Source organism: Bos javanicus, chromosome 5, assembly GCF_032452875.1.
Source record: "Bos javanicus breed banteng chromosome 5, ARS-OSU_banteng_1.0, whole genome shotgun sequence".
NCBI lineage: Eukaryota > Metazoa > Chordata > Mammalia > Artiodactyla > Bovidae > Bos > Bos javanicus.
The window spans coordinates 30,755,377-30,776,489 of NC_083872.1; the positions used below are offsets into that span (position 1 = coordinate 30,755,377).

The following is a 21,113-nucleotide window of genomic DNA, read 5'->3' on the forward strand; positions in this document are numbered from 1 at the left end:
CAGAGGAGCCTGGCAGGCTGCAGTCCATAGGGTCACACAGAATTGGACACGACTGATGTGACTAAGCAGCAGCAAGCCACAGGGACAGAAAGGAGGCTGGGTCAAGCTGCCATGCTTGGGGGAGGTGACTGCAGAAGCCTGGGCAAGGAGAATCTGTTTAGATGGGCGCCAACCTCACACAGGGAGGCAGGCCTCCCATGAGGCACCAGTGCCCCCTGCTGGCCATGCGTGTACCTGTCTGGTCCCCAGCCTGCCCCCAGTACCAAGCCCAAGGACAAGACAAAAGAGCCACTGGCCACGTTATAAATATTGTCATTTAAAAAACAAAACCAAAACAAAACACACATACGCTGGGCCCCAGGGGTGGTGGAGCCCCAGGGCCTGGGCAGGCGGGAGCAGGCCCTGATGCTAGCGGCTAAGGACCTGCCCCTGCCGCCCAGGCTGTGTCCACCAGCCTGCCACTTGTTCTGGGGGCCCCATCTCACATTTTATCTACTGGCACCACCCACATGGCATTCACCACCAATCGCTGGTCTGAGACTGAGGGCAAGGACTGCACTAGTTGTCCGGGAAGTTGAGGGGACCCTTGAACACCACAAGCACCTTGGGAGATGCCAGAAATGGTGGGTTGGGGTTGGGGATACTTGAGAAAAAGTGGACACAGACCCAACTAAGGAAGAAGTCTGGGGCAGACAGCGAGGGTGAACTCAGCCACAGCCTCACGCAGACCCGAGGCACGGTGGCGTGTCAGGTCACTGGTGGTCGTCCAGCTGCTGCAAGAGCGTCCGCCGCCGTCTTTCCAGCTCACCCTCACTCAGCTCGCTTTCCGACGTGTCCCAGCCCGTCTGGTGGAGCAAAGGCACAGCTCACCCACGGCTTCCCCGAGGGCCTGGGCAGAGCGCTGACCGGGCGGGGGCCGGGTGCCTGCCTCTCTCACCTTCTCCTTCTTGATTCCAAAGGCTGGGGAGCGGTTAGGGAGCTCTGCCCGCCGGAGGTCCCTGTCCTTATCCTGTTCCGGTTCTTTCTCATCACTCTCCTTGGCAGCTTTCTCCTCAGGGTCTGTCTCGCTCTCAGGACTATTCTGTAAGAGCCCAGAGCCCACCTCCTCAGTTCTGTGGAGGACGGCCCGGGAGGCGGGTGAAGACATGAAGATATCTCATAAAATAGCAGAGACTTGGACGCAAGTTCTTCTCTACGCACCGACTTGTGTCTTCTCTTCTTAGTTTTCTTTTTTGGTTTCTTGGCTTTCCGAAGACCATGATCTGGAGATGGAAAAATTCCCACTAAGTCCCATGGGAAAAGGGAGGCCTCATCCTTTTTTCTGCTCATTCTTCACAGGCAGGGACCTGTCTGAGGAAGTCTCAGTCCAGTCCTCCTTCCTTCTCTCCGCTTCCTGCCTGGGCAGGGACGGGAAGTTCTTACTCTCTGACAGGTGCAGCCCTCCCCACCACCTCCACCCTCAGGGGTGGGGCTCCCCTAAGGCCTCCCCTCCAGCTCCCAACTACTTACCTGATCCGAGGAGAAGGCGAGAGGAGGGGGAACCCCGTCCTCCAAGGGCAGCACCCCCACTTTCAACAGAATCAAGTGAGGAAGAGGGCTCAGAGCCTGACTCCGAGGGGTTCCGTCGCCTCCGCTTGGGGGGCCGGAGAGAGGGTGGGGGCAGCTCCTCATCTCCTGACTCAGAGCCCTGGGTAGATGAGCAGATACAAGTCAGCACAGAGGGGCGCTGGGCTCCAGAAGCCCTCGAATCTGGGAACTGGGGACAGAAAAATCCAAGACCAAAGGAATCTCCCAGTCTTCCTCCAGGGGAGGTGATATATGGGGAAAGCAAGAGAAGTGGTTCTTATTTCCCCCAGGTAGTCCAGCCTCACCCCACATCCTTCCTACCCGCCAACTCACTGAAGGCGAGTGGGAACGCTTGCGATGGTGCTTCTTGCCCTTTCTGCCGTGTTTCCGGCCTTTGCTGTGGAGGTGCTGGCATTCCGTCTGGTGGAGGCAGAAGGGAGGGTGAGGAAGGCACCAAGGTTAGCCCCAGGAAGGACCCTGTGTCCCAGAGGTTTTGCTGACTCCTCTGAGGCTAGGGCCTTGGGTGGTTCCAGGGCACCGTGAGACCTCCCCTTCCTTAGTTGTCAAGGAAAGGAGAGCGTGGGGTTGAGAGGTTACTGAGGCTACTGTTAAGCTAGCTTCATGTGTTCACCAGTCTGGGGCAGATATAGAGGGCCAGAAGCTCTGCCTCACCTCCAGTACCTGCAGGAACTCCCGAAAGAGCCGGATCCGCTCCGACTCCAGGGTGATCTGCTCAAAGGCTGAGTCGCACACAAAGCGCTCACGGACCTTGAACAGGAGAGCACTGCTGATCAGACCAGCCCCAGCACAACGTGGAGGCCGCCGTGAGCACAGGGCAGGGCTGGGGCAGAGGAAGGAAGGAAGGGCGCCGAAGCTGGCCCCGAGCTGTGCTACGACTGGGGTGGGCCCCCAGTGGTGGAGAAGCACTGCTGCCCTCAGGACTGAGGGGGTGGTGTTTGATGCCAGGCTGCAGTCCTGACCTCTTCCCAGGCCGTGCCCAGCTCCAGAGCAGGCACAGCCTGCCTCAGCATGCTTCGGAAGGCAGCTTCCCTGCGCCGCAGCCGCCGGGCCTCCTCCTTCTCCCGCTCTCTCTCGCGCGCCTCTGCTTTCTCCAGCAGCTGAGGGCGACAGGGCACAGGGTAGGGTCACTCAAGAGAGGGTGTGTGGGAAGTTGGGGTCTGAGCTCCTACTATCACTCCTGGACTGGGGGCAGAGTCACACTGGGGCGGTGCGTGAGAAGGAACGGAACCAGAGCAAGGGACGAGCTTGAGAACGGAGCCCTGGCTACAGCCCCACCCCGCGCAGCCCCTCACACTATTGAAAGTCAGCTTGATGTTGCCTGCATCCAGCGCAGCAGCCCTCTTGTCAAAGCTTATGACGTGGGCGAAGTCCTCGAAGGCTGTGTTCACCTCCACGCAGAAGCCCCGGTCCTGTGGGCACAGCAGCGCATGAAGCAGGGGGGCACCACAGGCCTGAACCTGAAGTTGGCTGCCTCCAGGGCAGGCACGGGTCAGACTACAGATGCTCAAGTAGCCCCCTCCCCCGGAAGGGATCCACAGGACGGGGATGCACTTCGGAGACCAAGTCATTCAAGTCCTCCCCCATCTGATAATTAAACCTCCCATACCAGCCCTTGGCTTAGCTGTCACAGGGAACTGGCAAGGCTGGATCACGGGTAGGTGTTCAAGGTACATGTTCTCCGTCTGATAGATGCCTGTGTTTCTGACAACTGATTCTTTGTCCCTTTGGCTTAAGCTTGAGCCATTGCTGGGACATAAGTTCCCTGTATTCTTTCTTAGTCAACATCTACGGCTGTATTTATTGAGTGCTTACTATGTACCAGGTACCATGCTGAGTGCCTCACACACATTATCTCATTTAATCCTCACGTATCTGAACTAAAGCACAGGTCCTAATTTTATGTGGAAGAAGAAACCAAGGTTGAGAGAAACTAGAGTAACTGCCCAAGGTCTTCAAGGCTAACATATGGCTGGACAAGAATTCTACCCCAGGTCTTTCTAATGATGAAGTCCCTACTTTTAAGCACTACACCCACAATCATGAAAAATAAAGGCCATCAGCTGTACATCTCCCCAGCATTATTAAGGACACGTCACACTATAAAGCACCATGGACTAGGCGCTGTGCTTCTCACCTAAGCCTCACAACATGCCAGTGAGCAGGCTGTAGGAGAGTTGTCTCACTTGGCCCAAGACGACTCAGTGGAAAGTGGAGCCACTGGAGCGTGAGGTCTGAGGCAGAGGCCCAGGTTCCCTTCTACTACCTCTGCTCATCCGGAACCTGCTCTGGCCCCCTGCTGACAGCAGAGGCATACTCTTCCTGCTGCTTCCAAGAGGGATTCCTCAGCCCATGCTCTCCAGCTCTTCTCAGACATACATCTCTCTCGCTTAGGGAACTGCAGACTTCGATCTCACCTCTTCATTGGTTCCTTCTGTCAAGTACGCACTTCACTTAACCTGGAATACCCTTTCCACCCTGCTCTCACCTTCCTCAAGCTAATAACCTCTGCTTCTGTCTCTCTGTTTCACAATCTTTAAATGTAGCACAAAAGAAAACATTTATTAAGCCTACTAATGAGCAAGATACTACAAATGTTATCATTTAATTTCATGACCTTGCATTTATATTATCCTCATTTTACAGATAAGGAAACTGAGGCTCAGAGACACTATATAACTTGTAGAGGTCTCAACCAATAAACAGCCAGGAGTTATATAACTAAAGCCTGTGCTGCACTCATTCTACCCTCTTCATGGACGCTGTTCCCCTAGAGGTTGCTCATGTCCTAAGAACTCCAGGGACCCCTTCTGAGTCCTCAGTCTTCTAGCCTCTGTTCACTTCTGCAGTCCTTCCTTCTCCGGGGTCCCCGCCTGTCTCCGACCCCTTTTACCACCTCTCTTGTCTTATGTGCCTGTCCCACACTGTTCCTAGCAATCCCACCCCTCACCTCTCTCCTGACTTTCAGACCCATTCTAGACTGGATATTTCACAGACACTTCAAGTTCAGCAGATCCCAAGATAATTCATTTTCTGGGAGCCCCCACCCCATACTCCACTCCCCACTCCCATGGATGGGCCCAGATCTTCTGACTTTCAGCTTCTCCGAGTTCAGGACTCTGCATTACCCTATGGGATGTGGAGTGTCATCACAGTCCACAGTCTGCCTGGCGGGTAGATGGCCTCAGGGCCCTGGGTTCACCTCCCTTCCAGAGGCAGGAGCCCAAAAGGGGGCAACAGGAAGGGGAACTGAGCAAAGACTGTCCTCAGGAGGTGTGGAGAGACAGGCCTCAGCAAGGATAGGGCTCCTACAGGCCTGTCAGCAGTACCAGCCACTGAGGGGTTAAAAGTTAAGTGTCCAATAAAATTTAACTCTTCCTGGATAAGATATTTCTACCTTATGCGATTATCATATTTAAAATACGGTATTTGCTCTATTCCTCCCTGCCCCTGGTTGCTTTATGAGAACAATTTCCCAAATGGAATTCCTGTTTTCTCCAGCCCTGTTCTTCCTGCTTAATCCTTACCATCAATCCACCCCTGCTATCTCCAACTCACTCCTTCCTTCCCTCAATTTCACACACACACACAAATGTGTCAGTTCTACTTCTGAGTGAGTCTAGCCTACTGGTTTGAAACCCTTTTTTTAAATCAGCAGATGCTTTTTTTTTAAAATAAAAATCTTAAGTAGAACCCTCATTCCATAAGAGAAACAAGCAGTTACACTTGAAAATAAAGGAAGGAGCAAAAAGTCCCTCCACCCCGCCCCCTCCGGCTTGTCCCAAGGCCCCCGTGAGCCAACCTCGGGAGTTTCAGAAGCAACTGGAGCACCTCAGCTGTGCTCACCGGCCATCCCCACCTAGACCACACAGCAGCTCCTGCCTGGTCTCTCTGCTCACCCCTCACACTTCAAACCCTGCCTCGAGAGTCCACGGCTGCCCAGACTTTTCTCCCAAGGGCCCCAACAGCAAGGGAACCGTCTAGGGGTGAGTCAGGAGAGGATGACTCAAGCTCAGAACTGACCTGAATCACTTGCCACTATCACTTTCTGCGTCCTGAGGCCTCAAGTCCTGTCTCCCTACCACTCCATCCCTGCGCATACAAGTGCTCTGGCTGCGGGCAGGGCTCTACACCACCACTGGGGCTTTTCCAAGACATCATTCCCTGCCTCCCCATTACTTACAAGATAAAAATCCAATTTCCTTATTTTAGCATTCAAAGAATTTTATATGCAGGGCTCTCCTTCCCAACTGGGGTATAGAGAAATAGAGGAGGCCACAGGACAATACAATATATGTTACCTAATGGTAAGTAATTTTAAAATATTAACAGGTAAGTGTTACGGTATTAAAGTACAGCGCCTGCATGAATTTTAAGGCAAGACATGGGACTTAAAAGAAACGTGTGTGCAGTGAGACATTCCTAGCTTTATTCTGAGACCTTCTTCATCTCGGGTACCAAGTTACTCCTGCTGATAATCAGGTGAAGTTTGGGGGAATATTCCCCACTTTTCAGATGAGGAAACATGCTCAGAAAAATTAAGTAATCTGCTCAAAGTCGCAAAACTTCTAAGTGGTTAAGATGGACTTTCAACCCCACAGTCGGCCTTCACAGTCTTGTTCCTAACCACGGTGCACACTGCTCCCCGAAACTCATGAGAAGAGTCTTTACCTCCACAAAGAAATATGCTTCTCTTTGTTATCTTTTCCGAAACACAGGGCTCTCTTAGTCCATCACTCACTTTTTCCTCTTTGATAGACATGAATACTGAGGAACTCTCCAGCATGGAGATGGTAAATTGTAGGTGACTTTGCTCTCGTGTTACGGATGTGACAGGGAGGAGTTAGGACAGATAAGGAGGATATGCCCCTTCTAAAAAGCCTTAGTATCTCAGCTTTAGCCCACTGAATGCTTCTCAAAGCCAACCTAGTGCTGCTAGATAATGCAAATTTCCAAGAGATGCTGAAGATCCAGATTTTAATTGTAATCTCTTGATTTTAAAATGTTAGCAACAAATTCCAGGTTTTTCTAAAACACTGTACAGGCAGAAGGAGAATACTTGTGTGAAACTAGTTTATGACTAGTTGTGCTTCCTGCTCCTCTTTGCTCCTGCGGCACCCTACACCCCTGGCCTCCATCCTCCCCCACCTCCTCATTCTTTTTTTTTTTTTTCAGAGAATTTTACTTTTATTACAGAATTAAGTCTACAGGCAATGTGTATACACTGTATCTACAATTCATTCTTAGAGGTGCAGTTTAAATGGCAATTCTTCTGATTCTCATCTCTGTAATAATAACCCTTGCCACTCTGTAATGTCTATCTACTTGCCATGTCTCTCTTCCTATTAGACCCTGAGCTCCTTCTAGGCAGAAATTGTATCTTGTTCATTTCTGTATAAAGAAAGGATCACAATAGCTATCTCCTGAACTGAGTTGCAATGCTCCCACAAAACAGGATTTATCAGGGAGCCCTGTCCTGGGAGCAGCCCTGCATCCAGCCTGCATCCATCCACAGCCCCAGGCCTCCCTCACCTTAAGGATGTCCTTTATGATCTTCTTCTCATCATGGAATCGTGCCTTCAACTCTTCCACATAGAACTTGAACAAGTCCAGAGGGGTGGAGCCTGTGGGGGAGGGAGGGAGGGGGGCCTGGCGGGCGGCAGCTTCCCAAGGCCTGAGGGTGGGGTTGAGGACAGGACCAAGGAGTGGGAGTGCAGAGAGACTGGCAGGGCAGGAAGCCAGGCCAGAGAAGGGAGAGCCCAGCTGCCTTACCCGGCTGGCCCAGCATGTTGGCAAAGCGGATATCAGTGCTGACCGCTGGGTACAGCTCCATCCAGGTGGACATGGAGTGCAGCTGCCCTGTCTCGTGCAGCTCATCCAGGAAGGTCTAAGCAGGGAAGAGGCCAGTTACAGGGAGGGTGAGAGAGGGAGGGAGGCAAAGTCAAAGCCTGGGTGGGGAGAGGAGAGACGGCAGGGAGAGGCAGGAACAACCAGACTGAGGAAATGCCGGCAAGGGAGGCAGAGATGAGGAGTTACAGATGGGGAGGCAGAGAGCAATGTGAACACAGACTGTAAAACAGAATGGGACAGACTCCACATGAGAATAGGCTGGACTGGGAGGCAAAGAAACAGCGCCTGCAGCATTACCTTCCCATGACTCCCACACTTCCCCATGTGTTATAGCCAACTAATCCCCTCCTCCACCACCACCAGTGCCACCTCCAAGACGGGGGATGAGCTAACTGTCTGTCTGGCTCCCCAGTGAAGGGAAATAAACCTGGCCAAGCTGCTGAGCCTTGCTTTTAGGGCGCCATCTGCTGGCAGTTTCCGGGTGGCACGCACACCTAGTCTAGAGGAGCTGGCCCAGAGTTGAGGGGACACAGCAGGAGCAAAACTGCAGGCACAGAGAGCCCTCATGGAGCGAGGACAGGCTGGGCACAGGGAGAACAGTGGGCCTGGCCGAGAGGAGGCAGCGTGTGGGTGAAGAGACTGTCCGGGGCAGAGCTGAGTTCCGATTCAGAGAGCAGCAAAGATACCTGGAAGGCTTCCCGGTTCTTGCGCTGCTGGCGCCGCTCCCGAAGTCGGGCTCGCTCTCGCTCCTCCTCCTCCTCCCTCTCCAAAGCTCGGATATGCTCCTCAAAGCAGATCAGCGCATCTTCCTTGTCCATGTCTAACCACAGAGAGGAGGCTCAGCAGGCACCGCACCAGGGGAACACCCTCTCAGTCCCAGCACCCCCAGAGTTTCCAAGATGCTACTCCTGCAGGTGTTGGGGACATCCAGGGTGGTGGGGAGAGGGGAGCAGGGGCTCCTGGGAGAGGCTATTGGAATGATGGTTCATGAAAAGGGTTCAGTGATTATATGAAGTGTTAAACAGAAGCATTCAGCTCTTATGAATTTGGTTACTAGAAGTCATTATATGAAATCAGTTTTCTCAGAATCTAAGGTTTTACTTTTTATTGGACTGGGAATCAACCAGGCTTTGATATAACTTCAGAAGGTGAATATCAGAAGATACTGCAAATGATGACAGGCCAACAGCAGCTGATTGCCACGTGTGACCATTTACAGCCCACCATACCAAGATGATTTAAAACCATATTCACATGAGCTATAAAAGTCATCTTCAAATATTATTCCTATCCCAGTGCTGTTCCCCCAAGAACACATAATATCCAGGTTAACTATAGACCCTAGAGGGAGAGGTGACCTGAAGCATCCTCCTGTGATCTCAAGTCCAAAGAGGTTCTGGACTACATGCAAGGGACTCCTAGATGTCCAAGGGGATAGGAGGTGCAGGGGGAGTAGTGTGAGGCAGGTGCTGGGGGTCAGGAAAGAAAATGGAAGGGAGAGAAGGGAGTGGAGACCCAGGCTTACTCTGCAGCTGATGGTCCTGAGCAAAGCTGGGGTTATCCATGAGGTACTGCTGGGCCTGGGACCATGTTGTTTGGAAGTTGACACTACTCATCCCATCTAGGATGCTCTTCAGGGCCTGGATGTTGCGGCGCCGCAGCTGCTTGGCCTGTTCCTAGGGAGCCATGGGGTTAGGGTGAGGCAGGGCAGGGCAGAGCTACACAAGTGGGCCTGGGCAGAGAACCTAGGTAAAGGCAGGTGGCTTGGGAACTCTGGGATGGCCAGACTCAAGGCCTTTCTGACTCCAGAAAGGGGAAGGAGCACAGGTTACAGACCACACCCTCAGAGACCTTCCTGTCCTCCCAGACCAAGTTGTAGGCCCAAAGCATGAACTGGGGATGTGCCATACCAGCTTCTGAGTAAGAAGCTGGGACCCTGGGGCAGCAAGTGAATGGGCGGGTCCACAAGGAAGCCAAGACATGGAAGGCCTTAATGAGACTGGGGCTGATGGATCCAGCCCAGTAGCTGTTACCTTCTCCTTCTTGGCCAGGAAGAAGAGGACATCATCATAAACCTCTTTTCGATCCCTCTCAGGGACCACAGCCCAGACCTCCAGCTCCCCAAAGGTCTGTTCTGCCCGCCTGTGGAGCATATGGGCTGTGAGAAGGCAGGCAGAGAACAGAGCCTGGGCCCATGGGGGTCTCAGGGTTCCCAGGCCCCAACCCAGCCTGGCCCCCTGACCGGTAGCGGGTAGTGGAGGTCATGCGTTCATGCTGCTCCAGGAAATGCTGCAAGGTCTGCTTGGCCTCCTTGGCTCTTAGCCGGGCCTCTTCCTTCTCCTCCTTCTCCCGCTGCGCTTTGTAGGCATTGAATGCCTGCTTTTTCTCACTCAGTTTGGGCAAGGCACTAGGGTGGACAGGGTGGGAGTTTGGTGGGGACAGACGAGTCAGCCTGAACCACAACGCACAGCCCACAAAGTAGGCTCATGGCACACTGGGGATGGGTCTCACAGAACTGACTGAATGTCCACGCATGGGCACAGCGGGCTGCAGTGGCCCCAAGGGCACAGGGAAGCAAGATAGGTTGGTCTCTGGCATATGGGGAGGGGTGACAATGAGGGAACAAGACAGGCCTCTTAAGACACTATTAATACTGAGCCCTTTTGCTATGGGTTCTCAAGTTGCAGTCAGGCCTCTGCCCTATCCAACCCCTTTCCCCAATTAATTCAATTCAAATCAATTCAATTCAACAAGCATTTATTGAATGATCCCCTTCCCCTTCTCCTGGAGGCTCTTCAGCTTCTCTTCCCCAGCACGCTCACCCATCTATCACTCTCCTCACTCTGACCCCGTCAGGGTTTCTTAGGAAATCCGTGGATCAGCCACCCTCATGAACAATGTCTGGAGGGCCTGCCCAGGCCTACCTGTAACGGGGGTCAGTGACCACCATCTTCATGGCCTGTTCCCACGAAGCATTGGAGGGGACAGCCTGGAATGGAGCAGGCGGGGATCATGGGCCCTGCCCACCTCCAGCCCCCTCCAGGGCTACCCGGGGAGCCCCACCCTCAGCACCTTGTCCCTCAGCAGCTCCTTGAAGGCCTGCTTTGCCTTCTCCCGGTTGCTCCAACTGAGGCCAGACCTCTCCGGCTCCGGTTTTGATTCTTCTTCCTCTTGCTGCGGTGGCTGATGCTGTCCAGCAGAACTGGGGTACAAAGGGAAGTCAGCCACAGTGTCCCCAAGTCCATATAGTTTTCAGTGCCCTGTGTGATCAGGACACCCCTTTGTTCCCCAGGGAAGCCCTTTTCTGCTCATTAGAGGCCATGCCCAGATCTTCACCCCTTTCCCGAGAAACCTGGCAGAGGTCAAGGGTTGAACCCAGATGGGAGCCTGAAGTCTAGAATGCCATGGGAGGCAGCCCTCACCTGCTGGGGCCCTCCTCTGGCTGCTGCAGGAACCCCTGTTCCAGGGGCTGGGCAGCCTCTGACACAGCGCAATCTTCACTCCCACCTGGCTCAGGTTCTAGGAGGCCTGTGGGCAGCAGGGTGGGGCCTGGCGGCACAGGTGGGGGATCGGGCTGAGGCTGAGGAGGCTGTGGCTGTAGTGCCTGTGGCTGCTGCTGTTTCCTGCAGGTGGGTCGGAAGGGCAGTGTCCAGTAGTGCAAAGACAGATGTGGTCAGGGGCTGACTGGTCTCTACCCTGTGAAGGACTAGCGCCAGAGCAGACAACTCCACAAGGAGATGAGAGCTGGCTCTTCCTCTCACAGAGCACGGATCATGGAGAGAGGCCACTCCCACCCCTCAGGAGGCCCCACGTATGGGTGGACGGGCAGGCAAGACAAGCAAGTCACTTACCCTGCAGCCTCTTGTTTGACTAGAGCTGCAACAGGAAAGGATAACGTGGTTAGAGGGTAGCACAGAGTCACGCCCCCGAGCCTCTGCTTGGGCCCACCCCCTCCTCACCCTCCAGGTCATCCAGGTCCTTGGGCCGGGTCCAGCGGGACTCCTTACTCTGATTGTTGTAGTAGTAAGGTTTGCCTGTGTCCGACTTGTACTCTTTCCAGGGACACTGGGACAGCAGGAGCTGTAAGAGGATGGGCCAGGGAACATCAGTGGGTTGGGCATACCCGCCAGCCACAGTTGGGGGAGCTAAGTGAGGGGACCCAGTGAGGGGGTACACAGAAGTGTTTAGCTACCACCTGGCCTGGCTCAAGATGAGGGAAGGTGGACTTCTTGAGATCCTAGGAAGGTTGGGGAACGGTCAGGGATCTTAGGATTAGAGGAACCATGAGTATGGTTAGAGACTCAAGGGAGGCCAAGGACTTGGAAGGGTCAGGGCAGCTGAAAAAAAGAGCCAGAAAGCCCCATTCAGGACCTCTGCCTTGGACTTGAGCACGCTGGGCTTCTCCCACACGGACTGCTTGTCGTCAGCGTTGTAGTAGTAGATGCGCCCGTCAGGGGCTACATGCTCACTCCACAGGGCCCTCTAGGGGAGGGGAGGGTGCACAGAACAGTGGTCACAGCTCCTTTCCCAAAGCTTCTCCTCCTCATCCCCAAAATTTAACCATTAGCACCTCTTTTAGCCTCCTACCCAGAGACCCCTGAGTGGAAAGAACTTACCGGAGGGCCTGTCCCAGCCACAGCAGCTAGAAAAGAAGCCAAAGGAAACCTATTAAGTCCTTGTTCCAACAATTATCTGATCCCCATCTATTCCTCCCTTACACTCCATCCCCAGTAAATCTCCCCTGGTCCCATCACATCCCAGGATCCCTGGCACCCCAACAGGCATGATCCAGGGTAGGCCCTAGTCCATGGTCCCTCTCCCCGCCCAACCTCCGAGCCTGGGGGGAGCAGACCCCCAGAAGACTCACAGCTGGCGGTGTCCGCACCCGGAGCCGTCTGCCGAAGAAAGAGGAGGGGGAAGGGTTGGGGCCAAGCCCAGTGGCCCCCAAGACCCAGGCCATGGGGGATGAAGAAGCAGGCCAGGCCAGGATCCATGTGTCCTGCTCCCAGGGATCTCTGCTCCCTAACAAGCTTCCCCCGCCCTCTGGGACCATGGCTCTAGGACCCCAGGAAGAAACTGCACGGCAGCTCCTTTTTTCAAGAGAGTATTCTGTTGAGTGAGACTCCATGGCCCACCTCTTCCACAGAAAGTACCAACTGCCACATCCTACCCAACTCTACTACGCTGAACAACAGCACAAGAAGGTTTAGTGAGATCTCCAGGTACTGCCGCTTCCTCCAGAGACAAAGAAGATGCGAAGAGGAAATTGTATTCACATGTCCACAGTGCTAACTCTGTGAGAGTGATCAGTGTCTGGAGTGAAGGTGTTCCTTAAGGGAACTGGGCATAGCAGGGGGATAATGAGAGGATGTATGTGCCTTTTGGGACGAGTGAGACGCTAGAAGAGCTGAGTTTGTGGCTGGAAGGACTCAGTGTGGGGAGTGCAGCGGGGCCAAGGGTGGATGTGATGAGAAGAGGGAGAGAACGGAGGCCGCGTCCCTGTACGCCAAGTCAGACCCGCTGGGCTGCAGCGCAGAGCCCACTTCCTGCCCCCCAGTGCTTACCGCTGCGGTGACAGGCACTGCTGGCATCAGCATTCCTGGCATCATGGGAGGTACCATTCCTGGTATCTGTGGATACAAAGGAGACAAAAACCAGCTACTAAGGTGAAGGCAAGCACAGGCCACACAGAGTCCTGAGAGATGCTGTCGGGGCCATGACCCTCACAAGGGCACGCACTGGGCTCTGGGCGCTCAGCTGAGCCTCAGAGTGGCCTCTAGCCACTCAGCAGGCAAATTCACGTGGGCCTGGCCCCACCTTCCCTCCCTTCCTCCCCAGACTCTCAAGTTCAGTTCAGATATCCACCTTCATCTCTACCTGCAACTGAGATGACAGGGTTTTCTGAGGCCCTGGAGCAGGGGAGATTACCTGTGTGAGTGGTGGTGGTGCCCCCATCGGTGGGAGCATTGGGGGCATGAGGCCAGGTGGCATGGGGGGGATGGCTGGTGGTCTCTGACTCATGGGAGGGAGCCCCATTGGAGGAAAAGGTGGGGGGATTCCTGGAGGAGGCATCTGCAAACGAGGAAAGGAAGAGAGCCTGAGCAGAGGAGACACTGCTCTGCCCCTGTCAGGAAACAGCCACTCATCTCCCACCCAACCCTTCACACTGGCTCTGAGACAGTCCAAAGTTTCAGTTTGAGAGGCATCAAACTGCCTCCCTCCTCACCACTGAGACTGACAACAGGGGTCCTCTGGGTCTAAGAGGCAAGCAAACGGCTTCTTGAGAGGCAGGGGAGAGGGGAAAGAGAAATGGAACTGCCACCAGACTGCGACTGGAAGGCTCCACCACTTAAGCAACTCTCTCCAGAGAGGCCTTTCAGATGCAGGGCCAGAGGCAGGTGTCCAGTCCCCAATCTCCCAGTCCTCTGCCTCCTATCCCTTTTTTCCCAACTGATGACCACTGGTTGCTATTCCAGCCTGACTTCATGGCGTATTTAAAAAATATAGACAAGGGGAGTTTCCTGGCAGTCCAGTGGTTAGGACTCCAAGCTTTCACTGCCAAGGGCGTGGGTTCAGTCCCTGGTTGGGGAACTGAGATCCCACAAGCCATGTTGGGGGAGGAACAAAAAAGAATACAGACAAGGAGCAGTGAAAGAGAAAGAGAGCCCCACCCTGCCCTCACACTTAAGAGGGTCTTTTCCCATTCACTTCTTCCCCCAGCCCCCGTGTGTCCCAAGGACAAAAAGACAAAGGGAGAACTGTCAACGTTATGGACCCAAGCAAAACCATCCCTCAACCAAGGGCAACAGGAAGGGGGCATTACACAAAAACTGTGCTGGCGATGCAGCAGTGCTGGGGGCTAGGAAGTTGGGGATGCAGGCTGGAAAAGCCAAGCCCAGGGAAAGACATAAAACTTACGAAGGGTGGTGGCATCATGGGGGGCCCCGGTGGGAAGGGGGCAGGCGCTGCTGGGGGCCGGGGACCAGAATCGGGAACCGACTGTTGAGGGAGAGAAAAGTCATAGAACCCCGGATGGGCAGAGATGGGCTTTTGTAGAAGAGAAGCAGAGGGGTGAGGATGAAAAAGGAGCACAAAGTTCAAAGGAAGAGTCTCAAAGCCCAGTTTCCTACCCATTCCCACTCTGAGCCCTCGATAGATCTGTTCTTTCTTTTGCCAGTCCAGAGTCAGCTGGCTGAGCCCCATTAAAGTCATCTGCAGTTTGGAAGTTTCCATTTTGCCCAAGCCATGAAAAGATGGAGGAGGTTCTACTACAGGGACAGATCAACTCTTTCCAAGGCTTTTCATCCACCCTCCCGCCTGTGGGCAAGGCTGCGCTTCCCTCCAGTCAGTCAGAGGTCTCTCATTCCCATTCAGGAAGGAAGTGGCCTCTTTTCCTGTTCACCTTCCTGAATTCACCCAGTACAGAGACTCAACCCAAAGCCCTCTAAACACAATTAGTCCTTCCTAAGTACTACCACCAGCCTCCTCCCCTAACTGGCCTCATCTTTAGTCACTCACTGTCCTTGACAGCTCCATTCCCATCCCCTCCTCTTTAGCTCTGCATCCCAGCCCCCATCAAGACAGCAGCCTGTGCCTCTTCTAGGTTCATCCCAGTGGAGGAGGCTTGGAACAGCCTAGGTCTCCCTGTCCCACACCCAATGGCTAGCCACATCTCATCCTTTAGTTCTCAGCTTAAATATCACTTGCTCTAAGAAGCCTTCCTGACTCTATTTAAAGCACGTCCAATTTGTTCTGATCCTCTTTTTAGTTCCCTCATGTATACAATTGTGTAATTATTATGTTAGACTGGATATGTGCTTCCCCTTACACATATTCCATGGGGGCAGAGATCATATCTGAGTTGTGGAAAGCTGAATTCCTGGTACCTGCCACAGCATCTGGCACATAATAGGTACTCAACATATATAAAGTGAATGAATAAACAAATGAAGGAACAAATCCTATTTATATACAATCTTATGGCTCTAAAAATTCATCCTATAGATATAGCCCTACATGTGTGTATGAGATTTTCAGAGCAGCATTATTTATAAAACCAGAAGACTGTAATCAGCCTAAATATCTGTAAGGAACTATAAAATTCTACACAAACATAAGATGAACTACTATGCAGTCATAAAAAGAATGAAGAGGCTCAGTGTCTCGATTATAATCTGGAAGATACATAAACAAGTGGGAAAAAAAGCAAAGTGCAGCAAAGTTTTATTACTTGCATAAAAATCAGAAACAAAAGATGACACAAGAAATGAGAATGAGGACACTGGTAGAAAGAACTCTATCTGCCCTCTGTAACTTTGAATATAGCTAGATTCACCCATTCAAAAATAGTTTTTAAGTAACCTGGGGCACTTAAATGCAGCTAAAAGGCTCTGTCCTTCCTCCTTGCTTGGAAGGTGCTGGGAGTATGGTGGTGAGGAGGAGATCCAGGTAAAGGTGGGAGCTGGCTCACTGCCACCCAATTTCCCGACTTTCCCAATTATCCCTATGTTGGGAAGACTCAGTATTTAACAATGCTTCTACTCTCTACTTCAGCAACACCTGTCCTTCCTTCCCTCTGCTTATCTTGTCCTAAGAGAGGGGGTAAGTCAAACTACTCCGACTTAAATTACCTTTTCTTGGGGTTCAGCTACTCTAAGCCCTGAATTCAGACCTGCTCCGCCCCCTGAAACCTCCTTTTGCACTAGAAGTCAGAAACAAATCAACTCAGGATGAAATCCAGCTCTCTGTGCCACACTTTCCCACCCAACCTGCCTCAGGGTCCCAGCCTCCCAGAGGCTACATAACCATCTCTGGGTCCTACCAGGCTCTACGATTACCCATCTCAGAGACTATGCCACCATCCACACAGTTGTCCAAGATAGAAATTTGTGAGCCACTCACCACACCTCCCTCTTTCTTGTGAATACATCAATGAGTCCAGTTAATTTTACTTCCTAAAGATTTCCCGAATCCATCTATTTCTGTTTCCTTTTCCAACCCTACAACTTAAAAAAAAAATCTGACCTACTTCAGTGGCCTCCTGACTGGTCTCCCCACATCCACTCCAACCGCAGGCTACATTACTCCTCTGCTTAAAACTCTTTAATTGCTTCCCACTGTCCCCAAACCCACTTCCAGGGCCTGGGAGGCTGTGGCAGGTTTGCTTCCCAGCTGCCTTATCTTCCTCACCCATGTTGAGCTCCTTCTTGCAGTCCTCCCAACTAAGACACCCACCTTTGCCTGGGGCAATGCTCCCTCCAACTCCACACACCCCGCCTCCATAACCTTTAGATCTGGTCATCATCATTTCTTCAGGAAAGGCTTTCTCCAACCCAGCGGACTAGTCAGAGCCCTCTTTTACACTCTCATACACCATGTACCTTCCCCTTCAGCAATTAGTCACTGGAATTTTAGTTATTTGTACAACTGATACAAATTGTATCAGTTTGTATCTGATTGTATTATTATGTGGCACTAATAAAAAACAAATGCTGCCCAAATTACAATACTCCACTGATTTTGGGCTTCCCTGGTGGCTCAGACAGTAAAGAATCTGGTCTGTAATGCGGGAGACCCAGGTTTGATCCCTGGGTTGCAAAGGGCCCTGGAGAAGGGCATGGCAATCCACTCCAGTATTCTTGCCTGGAGAATCCCATGGACAGAGGAGCTTGGTAGGCTACTGTCCACAGGGTCGCAGAGTTGGGCATGACTGAGCAACTTTCACCACTGATCTTAAGACACATCTTGACTTCAGAAATGTTAAGATGTGAGTCTCAGAATCAATGAAATATGTGATACCTCCAGTTTCCAGCCTAGGCTAGAAATTTTAAGGGGCAAGGACTTTGTTTTTGCTCATCCCAGAACCCTGTGCCCATTGTAATTTCACCACCACCACCACTGGCTCACAGTACATGCTATTATTTCTTAACTTAATGACTGAATGGTCTTGGCAGGTTCACAAAACAAAGCCATCAGTAAGGTCTAGCAGTTATTTAGGGAACACTGAATGTCAGAGCTGGAGGAGACTCTGGCAACTACCCTAGGCATTTTTTCTCAGATGAAAAAGGGGGGAATAATGGGTCCCAGGACGGGATTCAATCTGCCCTCCGGGCCTACTCCCTTAAAAACACAATCCTTACAAGAAGGAGCTCTGTTTTTTTCACTCTAGCATATTCTCTGTGACCCACGTGGTTAAACCAGGAAGTCCAACATTTTCTTGCTAGGAGACCAGTGGTGGCTCCCCGTTGCCCACCCTACAGAATCTTTTCATCGGACATTCAAAGCCTTTAAACAAGACCCATCCCACATTCTTCTGGCTCACCCTGATTCATGGCTTCCCTCCTCCTCTTTGCACAGAAAGTATTAGATTACTCCATGTGTTTCTTTTATTCTGCTTTGTCTCTTATTTTGTTCAAGATGATCCGATATTCACCTCCTTTTGGGCCTTTATGATTATCCTCCACACATACACCCTCCTACCTCAGTCTCCTCGGGATAAATACTGAACTACTTTGCACAGAGTCACATGCTACTCTATGGATGTCTGCTGGGTGTTCCACATGGGACTGCATGTCTTGCTACTCAGGTCGGGGTTTCCCCACGTTTAGGGATTGAGTTTTCTCCTTTTAAGTCTCTTCTGAATGTCAAGTCAGGGCCCTGTATACAAAGTGTTGTGACAAAATGCAGACTCATCCCTAACCTTATTTTTGCATACTGGAATATCCTAAAACAGACAAATGTGTGTGTATGTGCCCAGGTACATCTGTATAAACTCTTTGGGTAAAAGCTGACTGTGATGGAGAGAGAGGCAGTTTGGCAGAGGTCTGTGTGTCTGGGGTAAGTGAACTAGAATCAAATACTAGCATGGGAAAACCTAAACAATTAAAAAAAACTAACTCTATATGACCATCTTTAACGGGACGGAGACTCCTGGCCAGGATCCAGACACTAGCCTGTTTTGGACAGTTTCCACAGAGGAGAGAGCAACGGTATGAACATAAATTACTGTGAAAAATTCAAAGCCCTCCTTTCCTTGAGTCTCCCCTGTGCAACCTGCATACTTTCTTTCCTGAAACACCCCTGCCCCTATCTCACTTGATGCAGTGCCTATATAACTTTGAGTCTTATTACACTTCTGGGTGAGACTCTGAAGAAGAAATTTGTGTGAGAAAACGATATAGGAAAGGGGGCTGAAAGAGAAACAGATCATGTGTCTTCCCTGGAACAAAAACACATTTGTGGGTGGGGACAGACAATGAAGAGATAATCAATCATCTGATCATCATGTGTTCACCTGGGCCAGCTGAAGCATTCCTCCCCACCCCCATACAAGCAATTCTTCTCAGTGTTCACTCGTGGGGGACATCTCAGAACTGAAGATTTAGAAAAAAAGAACAAAAGGAGAAAAGGAGAAGACTGGAGAGACACAGAATGGAAGGAGGAGGAAAAAAAACCAACACCTAATTGCTAATATTTACTGAGTGCTTATTATGAGCCAGATACCATGACAAAGAGTCATTTAATCCTTGCAACTATCTTAGAGGTTATCATCCCTATTTTACAGATAAAGAAACTGAGGTTCAGAGAGATCAAGTAACTTGACCACGGTTCCAAAAGATTAAATGGCAGGGGCAAGTCTGGAATCCAAGCAGTCTGACCCCGAAGAAGACTAAGCTTTCAACTACTCCACAAAGCAAGGATGATGGTACCACAGGCATTTCTCACATTCAAATTCATTCCCCTGTTTTCTTTTTACCCCAATTCTCAAACAATCCTGAAATCCTCAGCCAGCCAGGTGATCCCAAGGCTGGCCTGCTCTGCCTCACTTCCTAAAGGGATCTATGCTGGAAAATGAAGGCTGGGGAGGCACACCTTTCCGAAAGAGGGAGCAATCATCAAAAAGAAAGATATTAGGGAGGCTGAGAGACCAGCTGATTCCCCTGTGGTCTACATCCACCAGCTGCCCTTCTTTAGCTGCCCCAAACAGCACCAGCCACACCCTCCCTGTTTTGGAGGCCATCCTAGTCCCCACTCCCCTGTACCAGCCTTATTATTCTGCTTCCCCAAAATATTAGAAAATATTTTCCACTGCTTCTAATCCTGCCATCACCTCACACTCTCCTGATGAACAGAATGTTACTTCTGGTCTTCATCCTTCTTGGGTTCAGTTTCAACCTCTTTGTCTTATTTACAGTCTTCCCATCACTCCAACAGGATTCCAGAGGCGCTGGCTAGCCTGCCCCAGCCTTGCTTTGTGCCTACCCTCCCCTCATGTCCCTGGGGACTTTCTGCGGCCCCAGCTGAAGACCTAGCCTCCATCTTCATCCTTCTTTCTTTTGCTTCCCCAAGTCCTAGAACCCATTCTCCTGAATTCTCTCCTCAAGCACCTCCCCATTTTAAGAGCAGAAAGAGATCTGGGATATCCTTCTTATGCATCTTCCTTTTTTTTTTTTTTTAAATCGATGGGAAATCTTAGGCCCAAAGAAAGGTAGTGAGTGACTTGCCCAAGGTCACACAGAGTTGTTACAGACTGTCTTGGCGGCAGAGCCAGGGTTGGGACAAAGGGGCTTCTGCTCTCCCCGTTTCTTGGACTACCCAGCACTGGGTGGGGGCCAGAAACGTCTCCTTCCTCAGGAGACAATACCCCCCTCCTCACATCAGGAGACTATGCGGGGAAACGAAGGACGGAGTCTCAAGAGGTCTTAGAGGGTATCCACGGCTTCCAAAGGGAGCAAGTAGTGAGTCTGAGGAAGGGGCCTGTCGCACGCCAAACATCCCAAGAGGGGAAACTGTGCACCCCCCCCTTTCCCCTAGACCCACGGTTCCCACGTCTCTCGCCCTTCTGTTCTTTCCCGACCTTTCTCCACAAACGCACCCTTCACTTCATCCTTTCCCCTTCCTCACCCAGTCCCGCAACTCCAGTTCTCCTCAACACCCCCACCCCCCCGCCATCCTCCATCATGGCCTCCCCCGCCCCTTCCCCCCCAAATCCCCGCCCCCTCCCCCTTCCTGGGCTCCTCTCCCTAACCTCTCGTTCCCCTCGCTCTGCCCCGGGGTCCCGGGTACCCCTTGCGGCCTCCCTGCCCCCCTGGCCCCGGGCCCGGGCCGCCGGGGGCGCTGTGGGACCGCCCCGGGCCCCGCCACCCCCGCGCGGGGACGTTACCATGCCAGAGCCTCGGAGCAGCTGGGCCGGCTCGGCCCACCCGCCAGTAAAAGCCGCTCTGATTGGCTGACCGCAGCCGGGAAGGCGGGGCCAGTGGGGGGTCGCACCCCTTGGTGGCCGGGGCTCCGGTAGCTCCCACCGACCAGCCGGGTCCTCCACCGGCCCGGAGAGCCCGGGTCCGGCCCCGCCCCCGGCGCGGAGAGCCAGGCCCCGCCCCCGCGCCGCCGGGTCCGGGGTCCGCCCACTAGGGGCGGGGCACGCCTGCTCCGGGCTCTGACTGCACGAGGGCCGACGCAGGCCTGCAGCTCGCGGCCTGAACGTGGAGCTTGACCCCTGAGCGCGCACCCGCTACTCCCCTGCTTTCCCGCCCTGCCTGCAGGCCTCCGACCTCCGCCCTCCGCTTCTTGGCCTTCGTGCTGGGCTGCCCAAGCGCATGGAGCGGCTCGTGCGCTTGCTCTGAGGACCAGAGGCGGGACCCAAGTATTCATTCCGAATATAGGGGTATCTTTGCACTTCG

General features: G+C 52.6%; 1 protein-coding gene across 10 annotated transcripts; it reads right to left on the reverse strand.

Annotated features, from left to right (window-relative positions):
- Positions 1-296: 296 nt before the first annotated feature.
- PRPF40B (pre-mRNA processing factor 40 homolog B) lies at positions 297-20,754 on the reverse strand. Of its 10 annotated transcripts, none has more exons than XM_061416207.1 (27): positions 20,597-20,754; positions 14,353-14,433; positions 13,363-13,506; positions 12,999-13,064; positions 12,302-12,329; positions 12,051-12,076; positions 11,806-11,916; positions 11,394-11,514; positions 11,286-11,310; positions 10,857-11,057; positions 10,507-10,636; positions 10,359-10,423; positions 9,677-9,841; positions 9,468-9,576; positions 8,960-9,110; positions 8,121-8,254; positions 7,357-7,471; positions 7,117-7,208; positions 2,880-2,996; positions 2,547-2,684; positions 2,239-2,334; positions 1,888-1,986; positions 1,510-1,687; positions 1,347-1,397; positions 1,201-1,262; positions 938-1,081; positions 297-845 (listed from the first exon to the last, which is right to left on the reverse strand). In XM_061416207.1, exons 1-27 carry the CDS (start codon positions 20,597-20,599, stop codon positions 753-755), a joined length of 2,745 nt encoding a protein of 914 aa, XP_061272191.1. In that variant the 5' UTR covers positions 20,600-20,754; the 3' UTR covers positions 297-752. The 10 variants fall into 10 exon arrangements, with proteins under 10 accessions (XP_061272191.1, XP_061272194.1, XP_061272193.1 ...); XM_061416210.1 differs by having other exon boundaries at positions 11,442-11,514; positions 20,597-20,681; XM_061416209.1 differs by having other exon boundaries at positions 1,900-1,986; positions 20,597-20,681.
- Positions 20,755-21,113: the final 359 nt, after the last annotated feature.